The sequence below is a fragment of the Mesoplodon densirostris genome, chromosome 5 (genome assembly GCF_025265405.1).
Source record: "Mesoplodon densirostris isolate mMesDen1 chromosome 5, mMesDen1 primary haplotype, whole genome shotgun sequence".
NCBI classification, from domain to species: domain Eukaryota; kingdom Metazoa; phylum Chordata; class Mammalia; order Artiodactyla; family Ziphiidae; genus Mesoplodon; species Mesoplodon densirostris.
In genome coordinates, this window is record NC_082665.1 from 11,482,841 (window position 1) to 11,496,948 (window position 14,108).

The 14,108-nt window shown below is 42.7% G+C and overlaps 1 protein-coding gene across 3 annotated transcripts in view; it reads right to left on the reverse strand.

The window, feature by feature from the left end:
* The window catches only part of ITSN1 (intersectin 1), a 248,394-nt gene that overhangs the window by 56,033 nt on the left and 178,253 nt on the right, over positions 1-14,108 (reverse strand). For 2 of the 3 annotated variants that reach the window (XM_060098529.1, XM_060098530.1), the window contains 5 exons: positions 11,574-11,779; positions 10,714-10,796; positions 6,599-6,765; positions 3,225-3,270; positions 762-883 (listed from right to left, as the gene is read on the reverse strand). In XM_060098529.1, the coding sequence (XP_059954512.1) occupies positions 762-883; positions 3,225-3,270; positions 6,599-6,765; positions 10,714-10,796; positions 11,574-11,779 (624 nt within the window). The remainder of the gene's footprint in view (positions 1-761; positions 884-3,224; positions 3,271-6,598; positions 6,766-10,713; positions 10,797-11,573; positions 11,780-14,108) is intronic. The other variant, XM_060098531.1, reaches the window with a different exon arrangement.

Consider the following 14,108-nt stretch of genomic DNA (forward strand, 5'->3'; position numbering starts at 1 on the left):
AAAGGGGGAGGGGGGGTGGATTCCAGGACCCCAGTGGAATCCTGCGCCAATAAACCATATCTCGTCCTCCCTGCTGGATAGGGTTTTTATGGCTGCCCACCAGCAAGCTCCCAGGGGAACTTTTGCCTTTGGGTACCCCAGGCTGTGCTTTCTATTCCAGCCAAGATACATTTCTTCAGTCCACCAGCTCACTCTTCACTCTCCGGCACTTTAGTTTTTAATTAGCTGCACAGAAAGGTGCTGTATTTCTTTACCTCACCACAACATAGACCTTTGCCTTCCTGACCAAGGTTTGCCTTGACAGAATGATGAATGGAGGGGACACGGGGACACACACACACACACACACACACACACACGAACTAACACTGTTTTGCCGTACAGATGTGGCTTTGAATGCAAAGGCTACTCTGGTACCACACCTCACAGCACCGCTGATGGAAAGCTCCGCTCCTACAATGCTGTGACGGAAGGATGACTCCATCATGAATTCTCACTATCCCACCCTCACTGTGTGAACTCAAGAATCCAACAGATTTACATACATCTTCAGAAGAATCCTTAGCTCTCACAAGGCTGTTCCTGGCTGCCCAAAGCTTAGGAACCAAATGGATTCAGATAACGTGGCATCTCTCACTACACAAACGCAGGATTTAGGTGGTGCAGGGTTATCTGTACTTTGCAATGAAACGGTGTCCCTTTGAGATCTGGCATATTGAAATTTGGGCAGAGAATTTTAAACAAATGGAAAAGACACTGACTTGCAGCTCTCCTTCCCACCATCCACCTGGGTTCTTTTTTCGGATCAAAATCAGCTGACCAGGGGCCAGGGTAAGCTGCTCGGGACCGGTAGCAGTGTAGGAAGCAATAACCTGGGCAATTTCTGGAAAACAAGACCAAACATGGCAGTGCACCATTAGAGTCAGGAAAAGGAGAGCCTAAGAAGACACAGCCACCTCCCAGGTTCACGGGTCAACATCGTCAAGGCCGGTGTACGGGGCCGGTTTTCTACTAAATGAAGAAGGCTCGGTGACCCTTCTTTGACCACACGGCAAATGCAGTATTCCGGAGCTGGGCTTGCCTTCCGGTTCTGCCCAGTCTGCTCGAGGACCCCCTCATCTCTCAGAACGGACCAACTTGCCTCCACAACCTCCCACTCTCCCCACCGTCCGCACCCTACCCCCACTGCCCCAATTCCCAAGAACACCCCGATGCCGCAGCTGGACCTCATTCACCCCCAACTACCCTCGGCCCTCACACAGGGCTGATTATAATTAGCACATGGTCCAGTCAAGGATGGTTGAGCGAATCAAGGAACTCAAGTGAACCTTTTCCACCTGCCAAGTACAGCAGAAAGAGAAATCTGTTTTCTTCAGAAACCACCAGGAGTGTGCGCTAGCTAATTTCTTTCTATGTTACGACTTTCTTTAGACTCTCTCTTCCACCCACAAGATCATTTTCTTTGAGGCTCACATTTTGAGGGTGATCCCTGAACATCAGGTAGGAATCACATCAACGTAAGTTTACTTCTTTTTATGTCAAGTTAGAGGACGATCCTGCAGTCAAGAGGAGGGGTTTTATGCAAAACAACAATTCAGCACAGAAAAAAAAAATGCAAACAGTTCTGTACTTTTCCTGAATGTGAACAGTCTCATGGGAAAAACTCCAGCAGTACCACAGACCAGGCTCTGAAAAGTACATTTCTCCTGGCACAGGAGGTCAACTACGGAAGGACAAAATCCTCCTCTGACTGAATGCTGGTGTATCCGCAGTGACGGCCTTGTGAACTTCTAGAAGCAAGACAGAACACATTGTTCTATTCCTCTCTACTCTCTCCCCATCATCACTGTTCTTGAAAGAAAGAGATGAAGGAAGAAGGAATGAAGTAAAGACAGACAGACAGAAGGAAAGAGGTGAAAGGCCCATGCTCCTGCTTCCCTGAAGGCACATTAGCCCCCTAGGACCCTGTTCTGTAATAAGCGGCCACCATGCTAGGAGTGCCAGGCCGTCCCGGTGCGGGCTGGCCCTGCCAGATGCATCCCAGAGCTCAGGTGAAGCGAGAAAGAGCCAGCTTACACATACCTGGGCTCCACTGAGAGCTCAAGCTGGGAAATCTGTGCTGGGGATGAGAATTTTCCCCCAGCATGCCAAGGACCAGCTCTAAACTCCACGAGTTTTCCATGTGGAAAAGATCCAAATTAGTGTCCTATTTGGCCCCTGATATTCCTGCTCCTCAAAGGACCTGGCCTGCATAGCCAGTGACCTGCCCTGACACTCTTTTCTGTTTTTTCCAGCTTTTTTGAGCAGCTCGCTGGTTTCAGTGCAAAGTTAAGCCCCTCTGGACCCTTTGGAATGACAATTCAAAATGTAGCATACTCCTGGTTAAAACAGACATTTGACCGGGGTGGTCCAACATCTGAGTCAGACTAAAATCCTACAACGGCCTAAAAACCCACCTTTCCTTGCCAGGTAAGCCCATTTGTAGCTGAGCACCAGACACAGGTACACACATCCCTGTCAGCACTGCGGTGACTCTTTCAACCTGTAATTTCTTAAGACTGTAATAGCAAAGAAGCTCAAATGACCTAGAGAGGAAGACAGGCCATACAACCGTATGATTTCACATCTGCTTCTTTCTTCTGTCTTTCAGGCTTCTATTTATAGAATATGTGATTTTGTTTAAATAAACTAAAACACTCTTGAGTTCAGAGGGATGACTGTAATTTTTGTACCTTCACCGTGTACCTGAGGAAAACCACCCAATGGCTTCTAAATTAACAGGACTTGCACTCTGATAATACGTGTTGCTCTCTCATCTCCTTCATTATTTATGTCCTGGGACTCAATATGCTTCCAGGAAACAAACAAGGGCTTCCTGAACCTAACGAGAGGAGGACTCAGCAGCTGCTGACCCCAAATCCTACAGGTTCATGCATTACAACTTCCCACCCGCTTGCCTGAATTATTTCTTCACATCCCAAGAGAACACTGTCTGGTAATGTCCCTACTCTCCATGTGTGAGGCAACAGCCATATTTCATAACCATCTATAAATACATTATTAATGGATTCCAAGGAAAGGATCTGTTCCAACCACTCTTCGGACAGATTCTTTTGTCTTTTCTTTTCTTTTTTAAGGCTTCTGGCCCCAATAAACAAAGATTGGGAGCAACTATCAGTTACATTTAAAATATTGAAAAATAAGCATCAGGGTTTGTCACTTACCAGGTTTTTTTCCTAAACTCCCTGTTTTCCCAGCAGTTCCAGAGCCCTTAAAACAGAGCAGAAGGTCTCATTTGCATACTGAAGAGTTTTGGTCAAGCAACTTAAAAAACGATTAATGATGACACAAACGCGCTTGAGCCCCTAAATTCCCCTTTTCATTCTGGGGAAACATAGTAGCATTGTATCTCCTGACATTACGATCTGTATCAAGGAAAACATGGGGCGAAATAAGTACTTTAAAAGCAGGTAGCTTTTACTCTCTTCTTAAGAGAAAAATTAGCAAAGTATGTGGCATTGTAGGACCCCAGAGGGCTCAGGTATTGACTGTGTATAACATGGGCGCATCCTGTCCCTGGGTCAGGTGAAACAGGGGCTGCCCCGCCAGGAAGACTGTTAGTCTACAGCCTAAACACTAAGCTCATGCTTGATGTCCAAATGGTTAATTATTAAACACTTCACACATAAAAAAAGTACAGAGACTATAATAGACATCCATGAGTGCAATGGATGTCTATTTTAGTCTCCATATACTAAAGACTAAATACGTGGAAGTATTAATATTTTAATTAAATTAATACTAATATTAACAATACATGGAAACATTAATATTTTGGTACATTTGCTTCAGGGCTTTCTTTTTTTTTTAAAGAAGGAAAACAGTACAGTGGCAATTCAAACACCCCTTCCCCCATCCCATTATCCAAAGAGGCAGCCACTCTCCTGTATATCCTTTTCACCCAAACCTTACACTGTTTAAACACTGAAATTTCTCTTGTAATGCTGGACACACAGCCCATAGAAGCAGACCATTTTTTTCCCCAACTACTAAGTGTTTCAAAAGTGCTCTGGGGTTGAATTCCTTCATAGATACTCATGGAATTTTAAACCAGTTGAGCAAGCCAAGCCAGCAGAGACTCAGCTGGGACAGGGGCCAGGCCGTAATCTGTCCTTGCAAAGTGCTTTATTCCAGATTAATTTTCACTCTTGTGTCCCTATCTTCCAGTAAATTAAGTATTCCAATTAAAACAGAACAAAACAAAAGGCTTAATTAACTAAATGAGAGTGACTTTAAGCATAAAAATATGTAATTGTCTACCAGGAACACAACTTATCATTGTCCCTACCTATATTTATACTGAAATTCAACAACCATTTAGCAGGGAAAGTTTGAATGAAAATGTTTACTCTGATTATGCTTTCTGTATTAACGAAGTTATACAATACCCATCTTCCTTGCAATTTTTATGGGCTGCATATCAAAATGAAGGAACACTAATGATACAAGATTCCAAATGACCAGTTACTTTCCCAGTACAGGCTTAAATATACTCTCTATTCCATAAAAAGAACAAAGCAATTAGCAACCCAGTGATAGAATTCAAGCAGCTTCAATGGGCTCCCTTTTAAACACCACAGCCAGCACTTAAGCTGAGACGGAGTCAGATGGCCAGGTTCCATCCTGGCGCTTCTTAAGAATGCAGCAGAAAAGTTGATCCAGGCTACGTGCCCCAGCCCTGCTCGTGTAGAGGAGGGAAGCAGGTTTAGGACAACCTCCCCCTTGTCCGCGGGTCAATTTTGGTATCTGAAGCTGGGTCTGGTTTTTCAGTTTGGCGGGATATGGCCTTATAATATTGAAGTCTATGTCCAAGTAGGATAAAAGAGCTGCCTTTTTTGATTTTTTCATCATTATGAAATAATGTTGCTAAATGTTTGTCTAAAATCTTGAGCACTGTTAGTTCTTCTGTGGCTGATATTTAAGGCTGTGGTTAAGAAAGCACTTTACAACTCAACTTACCTTTAGAAAATGTCACAGTGCATTTTTTGAAACTTACTGACTTTGGATGGCTTTTGGTAGAAAACTCTCATTTATTAAAATATAATACAAGTAATGGCTTTCGTGTTTAACTGATCCCAAAGGTAAAGCCATTTTAAGAGGTTTTGTGCATGGGAGCAGAAATCCAGTTTAGTTTTTAATGTTTTCCCTCTAGTCCCCTGAAATATCTCCATGGTTCTTATGGGATATGACTGGCTGGCCTGGAGAAGAGTTGAATTTTCCCTCCTCTCCAGGTCTGCAGAGGACAATACAACGACTGTCCTACGGAAAAGAAGTACTTTCTTTCCAGCTTCTGCCAAATTCTCCAAGGGTAAAACACTTATGCAAATCCCTCCAGGGGAATTTCAGCAAGCTGCTCTCGAGACCAAAGCAAGGGAAAACAAACAAAAAACTCCCAAAACAACAATGACATTCCTTAAAAAAAAAAAAAACAACCAGCAAATAAAACTATTCCTAGGAACTGCAGGGAAGGTGAGAAGGCTGACATGGAGGAACTACCATAGCTTATCACCAGGGCCAGCTTCGCTCCCCAGGCAGCTATGGGTCTGTTAAATGACTACATCTATAACCTGAAATTCCCACTAACTTGAAATTGGCCACTACGCGATGGGCTCCCATACTCTAGTAGGCCCACACCACCATTTCATTAATCTTGTGTTATCTCAAGGCCACTTCATGCGACTGAATTTTTAGGGTCCCATTAACAGCAATGGGAAGCCACTTCCAATTTGTAAGGATAACAGCATTTAAAATAAATTCAGTCTCGGAGGCTTCCCTGGTGGCGCAGTGGTTGAGAGTCCGCCTGCCGATGCAGGGGACATGGGTTCGTGCCCCGGTCCGGGAAGATCCCACATGCCGCAGAGCGGCTGGGCCTGTGAGCCATGGCCGCTGAGCCTGCGCGTCCGGAGCCTGTGCTCCGCAATGGGAGAGGCCACAATAGTGAGAGGCCCGCGTACCACAAATCAATAAATCAATCAATCAATAAATAAATAAATAAATTCAGTCTCTGATCAACGGAGATACGAAGTTCTAGCCAAAGTGTACCAATTTCTTAGCTCTTGTGTCTTCCTACTGTGTAGGCAAAAATACAAATTCTAAAAACTCTCTACTGCCCAATATTCCGGGGCCAGTATCACCAAAATACTTTTGTTTACATGGGCAAGATATTGCTGTGTATCTTTCTTGAGGTTTCTCAAATCAGTGACCCTGAAGACTTAATCTAGAGTATTTACTCCGAATCCTAAGTCATGTACATTCAGGAACAGAGATGAATCCTGAGTATTATCCCAGCTGATGCAGGCCAGCCTCATTACGAGCAGCCTCCACTGAGCCCCGGGGGGTTCTTCTGCTTCTGGGAAGCCAAGGCTGACCCTGCGGCACCAATAGACAATTTCAAACAATTACAGGTCACACTGTATTTGCTGTCACGTTCCAGAACTTAGCAAAACCCAACAATGATGTTCCACCGGCAAACATCATGACTCCCTGAAAAGAGAATCGCTGCACAGAAAGGGAGAGGAAACAGTTAATGTGGGTTTACCTCTGAATCTTTAAGCCTCACATAGTTAGAAGGGAAGACTCCGGACTTGTCGCCCACTGTTCCTGTCCACCAGTCACCATCTTTCTTGGTAACCAAAATCACATCCCCTTGCTGAAAGGTTAAATCGCCTTGCTCAGAACTCTCGTAAGTGTACATGGCAATAAATTCTGGTGGGGAGAAATATTGAGATACGGAGAGAGCTTGATTGTTTACAGAAATCCCAGACAACTTTGCAAAAGCAAGTTTATGAATAAGGAAATTATTAGGATAAGGTCCATTCAAGAGAAAGGCTAGTCACTGATAAAATGCAGAGTTGCAGAACCCCCTGGGCTCCAAATTCCCCGATTGCACATAAAAATTCAGTAACTGCAGCCGGGGAGACAATTCCTGTGAAGACCCAGGACCAGGAACAACAACAACAAAAACCCAACTGCATGTCCACCAACACCAGTACTGAGAGTGATCTCCGATTTAACACCATGGTTTCTTTTTACATGAAAATGGTTTTCACGTTCACTTTTAGCTAACATTTACTGAGTACCTAGGTCATGCTGAGCACTGGGTTAGATGCACTGACATGCAGGCTCCTTGGGGAGCTCATCAAATATCTGTAATTCACGTTTGAAGGTACCAAGTCACCATTTTAGAAACCTTTTAGACGTGGTATATCCTTTATGTAAATTAAATAAGACATGTTTTTCATTATTCAAGTGCCTCAGTGAAAATTTAAGTCCTATTGTGCCATATACACAGATGGCAGGAAGCCGTTAGAACACAAAATTGAAAATATATATTCTTTAGTTAAAAACAGACACCTACTTGTCATTCAAGTATAAACAGGTAGAGTGGACTGCTGATAAAAGTAGTGTCTACCCAATCCCAGAAAATAATCACGCCTTTCTGAACAAGAGGAAAAGACAAATCACAGTTTCTTACATTTGATTATTCATGTAATTTCGTCGTAAAAGACAAGAATTAATGTTCTTTACTGTCTTGAATGTGAAGGATGTGCATTCCAGAGGAAGTTTTTCTTTTGAATTATAAACAGCTGACTTTACTAAGGCTTAGAAACCAAGTCACACTCTCAGAAAGATTACTTGGCACAAAATTCTAGACACTACACTAGGTAGAGAATAAAAGATTTCCGGAAAGATGAACATACGTTTCTTATTTCCACTTTTTGTCCATTTTATCCTAGGCCTTTGTGTATTTTTTAAAAAGCAAAAAGCAAAAAGCTCCCCCCCAAAACGACAAAACAAATCAAAACAAAACAACACAAAAAAACACCATTTACCCGAAAAGTTCGTTTTATGATGGATGATGGATGGAGTGTTTCTTGCTAAAATTTCACATGATAGTCCTTAAATGCAGAGCTTAATGTCAATTAATTTAGTAGGGAGGACTCCGCTGTCTAATTATAAGAGCCTCTGCAGGAGGCACTAATGAAAGCTAAAACAGGCACCAAAAAACACAAACCCTCCTAATGCTTATGCTAATGTGGGCAGCTCTCCAAGGGGCCGCTTCAGCCTCGCTGCGCTGACCTGTAGGCTGAGGCCAGCAGACCCCCGAGATACAAGGTCATCCAAATGTACAAGGCAGAACAGAAGCCTCTCTGTCGCTAGCCCTTCAGCACTGGTGACACACACCTCCACAGTTAAAACTGGAAAAATGATTTCCCGCACGAGGAAATCAAAGTTTGGCAGCTTGAATAAGGACATTGTTTCTTCATTAATATATTCCTTTTTCTGAGTTCCCAGTATTCTGACCCTTCCCTTTTCATTTTGTTCCGTTACTTGTCCCTTAGCTCATGTTTGGCCATTTCAGATTGGATCCTTGGCAATCTATCCTTTTCCCAGTGATTCCTGCACTTAAAAGTCACTTTCTTAAAATGGATTCAAAGTTTGAAGTCACTTTCGAAATGCTTAAGAAACTTCAGAAGCGTGAACTCTAGCTGAACTTCACACTGCAGCAGAAGATACCAAGGAGACGGGAAAGACTGTGGCTTTACTTGCCCTGTGTGCACGCAGGCATCTGCGAGGACCTTCTGGATTCAATGAAAACGGGGAGACATGAGGACTGCTATGCGGGGGCTTCTCACCACTTAGACCCTCTTCACCGGACATGTAACACAGGGCACTGGCAATTCCCAAGCCCATATTTTAAGAGCTACCCAAACTGGCCATCTATTTAATCTGGTTTCTGGTTTACGTGAAATCTGATTACATTTAATACAGTATTGATAAGTGGTCCATTAATATATTTAAGTACCTTTTCTCGGAATTTCAGATGTCAGTATCCTCCCACACCCCTCCAGAAAGCCAGCAATCTCTCCTCAAATTTCTAATACCTAAATCATTTCAAAATGGATGTAATAAATGTCAACCCAGGTTGAATTTAACTCTCTTCTGTTGCCCAACTTTAAGGATGTGTGTGGTTCATCTGTGACCTACTTATTGAGGCCTCAAGTGCAGAGGCCTCTGTACAATGTTTCAAAACAAATCAACATTCATCAACCCAGCTGTTGGAAACTAACACACCATTGTAAAGCAATTATACTCCAATAAAGATGCTAAAAACAAAAAAACAAAAACAAAAAAACCCAGCTGTTGGATGAGAAAGCTCACTGCTTTAAGTGACTATCGATAAATCCAGGAAATGAAGCAAAAAGGAAATAAAAGTAGCAGACATTTACTGACCTTTATTCCAAAAGCTTACACTATTATCTTATAAGCCTTGTAATAATTTCCTACCTCAAGTGGCGATTATTATGCCCATTTTACAGATGAGGGAGTTAAGGCATGACTAAAAGTAAATGGTCACTAGGTAAGAGAGCCAGGGTACAAACTCTGGTGCTCCAGCGAGACTGAATGGATATAACACACTGAATCTGGGGGGACGGGAGGCACACATAATTTGCCTGACATAATACTGACTACATGTGCTGTGTTTAAAAGACCTTCTTGCCTGTTCTCCTAACAGTGGATAAAAAAGTCATTAGGATGACAAGAATGTATGAAGAGAACTATCCTAATGATTGTTTTGGTGGTAATGGCCAAAACTGGATACAATAGAATACTGGATTTGTTCAGTGATGATGAAGTTTTACAGCTATACTTATAAGCTAAAAAAATTTTTTACTTCTGAAATTCCTCCTGAAAAAGTAACTTTGTTACTATCTGAAATACCATTAAATTTTAACCTTTATTGTCTCCATTGCAACAATTGCTTTAACAATTCTATTTTTCATAAGGCAAAGTTTCTAAGGAATGTAAGTCTCATAATGGCAAACAAACTGAACGAAAGATTCCACCCTCGTGGAATTTATTCAAGGAACCTATGAAAAACTACTACACAGTTGTGTAGACATCTGTTAGCTACAAACACTGTTCATACTTCAACATGGAAAGCCTGTCTAACTTGGGTAGCGCTCATTCTTCATTTAGTACTCTGATAATGGCTGGACCAAATGAAGAAAAGACATGAGATTTTTACCATTAGAGCCTGAATTATGTAGGTTTTGTTCATTTTTAAACCTATACCATATATTGGCATATATAATCGAAAAGATTATGTCATGAAGAAGAGGAAAAAAAGGAATTAATTATTTGTGTAATAAACACTCAAAATACAATGTTTAGGCCTAAATAATCTGGTGTGGTTATTTACATGGAACACAGAAATGAAACTTCTGTTTCATTTGGGGTACAAATGGCACTGACGTTACTGTGACAGTTTTACTGAACCGTATAGTTATGGCTTTAAACCAAAATACTTACCTGTATAAAGTCAGAAAAATAGCAATTACCACAAATTAGCTGTAGAGATGCTCAGAGAACTTGGTCCTTAGTGACTGTGATGGGCCTCTTTCAAGAGTCAAAGGGCTCATAATCAAACATAACTAGAAAATCCAGTTTTTATGATCAATATATCTGATGGTATTTTGAAAGTCTCCATAAAGTGCTATGACTTTGTAAAGGGCTAAACCTCATTTTACCTTAGGGTTTAATATAATGAACGTAAATTAATGTAAACTATTTAAACATGAAATCCAACATTCACTGTATTCCACGATTCCCTCCACCTTCTAAATAACATGATCTGAGTCAGGTTCTCACCTTCTCCTGACACGGCCGGCTTGGCTGCTGGGGAAGCTACTCTCTTTAGACTAGCAGGAGTTTCTGAAGAACCAGAATCCATGCTGGAAGAGGGGGGAAAGTATTTTAATTTTCACCCTCAAAGAAAACAGTACAAATGACACTGATTTTTCTTTTTAAAAACTGTTTAACATTTAAAGCATTGATAATCTACTGCTGAAATAGATGCACTCAGCTAAGTCAAAACACATCACAAGGGGCCACAGAGGCCTGATTCTAAGCTCACATCCTTGTCTGTCAGCACTCCGCTTTGCTGGATACACAGCTAATGTATTGGTCTATTTCAAAGCATGACTGACAGATGCTCATTCAGTATTTTTGCTCTTCATCTCTTCTTGAAGCTCATAATGTGTTTTGACCATCTACATGGTTAGAACAATTAAACAACAACCTTTTTGTTAAGGTTCCATGCTATAAGTTTCCCAATGAAAAAGATAATTCATTCTTCCATAAATTTTCCCAAATGCTTTGGGCCTCTAAGTAGTCCTGTACGTCTGGAACAGTACTGGATACTAAGCATGAAGAGAGGCATAACCTCCAACAAATCCACAAGAATGTTCCAGGTCTCAGAGTAGAATTCTCTCATGCATAAGTCAATGAAAAACAGGATATACAGGTTTCTATGAGCAAGGAAAAAAATGACCCTTTATCTGTAAGAGGCTCTCCCCTGTTGCCATGTACCCTAATTTTTGCAGTGAAAAGATCCAGTTTAAAGACAAAATAATCCTGCCACTCCCATCTATGAATCTTAACTAGTGCAAACAATAATTTCGTGCCTGACATGGTTTTCATCCAATAGAAGCAGATAAATACAAACATACCTCGTAGATTTCCTTACGGGCCCTGAAATGAGTTTCACGTAGGACTTGGGGAACCACCCCTTCTGGCCTTGAACTTCTCCAAACCACCACATGTCTTGCTGCTCCAGGACTGTGATGACATCATTTTTGTTAAAATTTAAATGGTTGTCTTTTTTGGCTCTCCAAGGATACAGGGCTTGTGCCTGTAGCCCCTCCACCTTTTCGCCCTTGTGTGGAAGAACATAAAGGACCTCTCATCACTCTGTGATTTGTTATCCATTCAGGTGACGCGAACACCGGCTCCTCCCCTGCGACGGGCACACGCGGGCACATGCTCAGCCACAGAGGACCCTGCCTCAGCACAGCACTGGTGCTACATGCTCCACTGTGCTCAGTAACTGTTTATTTCCCAGAGTGGAGGTGAAAATCTGCTAGCCTATTCACAAAGCCGTGGTCGGGCCGTCTAGAATTCTCTATTTAAACAAGCCAGGAGGTCGTGTTTATTCTGTTGCACCAGGCTGTGTGCCTTTTCTGTTTGGGTTCTATTTTAAGTCTCAAGTTGCCCAGGGCACTCCCACTCCTGCCAATTTCCAATCGGATTTGGGTGTTTAGTGGGGGATTAATACCAGAGCAGAAACCTTATGAAATCTCAAAAGGTAATTAACTGATATCTTAGTTTAGGCGGACACAGGGAAATACACCTGGCATTGGATTGGGCTTGTTTCTGTTCCTTTTTAGAGGAACAGGGGTTTGGCAAGCATAAATCCACTGTAATCCCCATTTACTATAAATACATCTATATGCAAACCATATACAAAGATGAATAAAATGCCATCTCTGCGTCCCCAAAATAATTTGGGTTAAAACACTTTATTAACCAGAAAGCACTATAAAAATGGGCAGTATGATACCAAGGAACTCATAATTAATGAGGAAGAAAGAGATACAAACAACTATGCCTACCACCCGGCAGAATGAAATACGCTAAGAAGAGAGGTGCCAACTATTCACTGCAGGAACAGAGAGAAAAGAGGGATTAATGCTGCCTGAGGGCAACACGGGGAGTTTCACGGAGGAGGCAGCGTTTGAGCCGGGCCTTGAAGGATGAGAAGGATTTTGGTAGCTAGGGCTTCGGAGGAAGGGCACTCTGGGCAGAGGGCATGGCCGCGCAATGCTGTCCCGCAAGGTGTCCAGGAGGAGAAGCGCAATCTGGGGGTGCACGTGACCTAGTCTCATGGAGGGGTGGAGTAGGAGATGAGGCTGGCAAGGCGGGGTGAGGCGTTTATTATCTTTTTAAAGACTGTAACATAAAACAGTTACAGTATCTTAAAACAATACTAAAAAATACAACAACATCAACTTTCGATTATATACGCAAATGGACAAGAACAAGGGATAATGCCCAATGACGGTTCACTCAGAACCAACTTGGACTTGCCTGTAGAAGGTATTTTCATAATGACATTTAACTGTGATTATGTCTGACAAGTGGAGCATTTATGACAGGTTGAAGAGTTTTGGCTTCCATGTTGGTCTCCATGGGTTCTCGCCTTCTTAGACCTATGACATCCCTATTTCCTTCCATCTCGACCGTACACTCCACCCAGTCTTCAGAACTGAGGAGGGGTCTCTGGATTCCAAACGCCCCCCAGGACCACAGAGTCTCTGCCCGCCGTGTCCCCACCTCGCGCTTGCAGGGCGCCTCACACTGGAGCCGTGGATCTCAGCGCTTCTGTGTTGCCTAATCCTCTCCATCACTTCTGTTTAGTCTCTGCCATTTCACCTGGGCTCCAGTATTTCATAACCTCTCACCCTGAAAAATCTTTGCTGCACCTTTCCACATGGAGATGCCTGAATAACCAGCATGGAATCAGGCAGAACACGGACTCTGGGTTTGAATCCCAAGTCTGTCACTGACTAATTGTGTGACCTTGGACAACTGTTTAATCTCTCCAGGCCTTATTTCCACATCTCTAAAACAGAGACACTTTCTTCAAAAGGTGGTTGAGAAAGTGTAACAGGATCTATCTTTAGAGCAGCTATGAGAGTAATTATCTTAACAGGGGTGGCTTATGTTACTATTATTATTTCTAGTCCCAAACTGTGCAGTATTGCTGGAGAAAGCCAAGATAATGTGTGATGACCAGTTACACATTCAGGTTAAATTCAGCCACGTCAGGCTTCTTCCTTCTTTACTCAATTCCTTTTATGCATGCTCCGCAGGCCCTCGGGGGCCCCTCCTGAAAAAGCTGCCCAGAGCACAACCTGAACTCCTTTCCCTCTTTCTCCAATCTCTCTTCACCCTTCCTCTCCCAGAAGAAAAAGAAGCCTGTCTTCTTTTCTGTGCTTTTAACGCTGCTCCCACTTAGATTCTCTGGTCTCCACTTTTCAGTCCCTTTCCCCACTGGCCATGGGGCTGCTTCCTGTCCTCCTCCTACCCTGCTCCTTCTCTTTCCTTTCACCAAATCTTCCCACTTTCCCACCAAACGTTTCCTCTGTATCCCTCTACGATCTGGTTTATCCTGCTCTTTCCCAGGTCACAGATATGTTCTACTT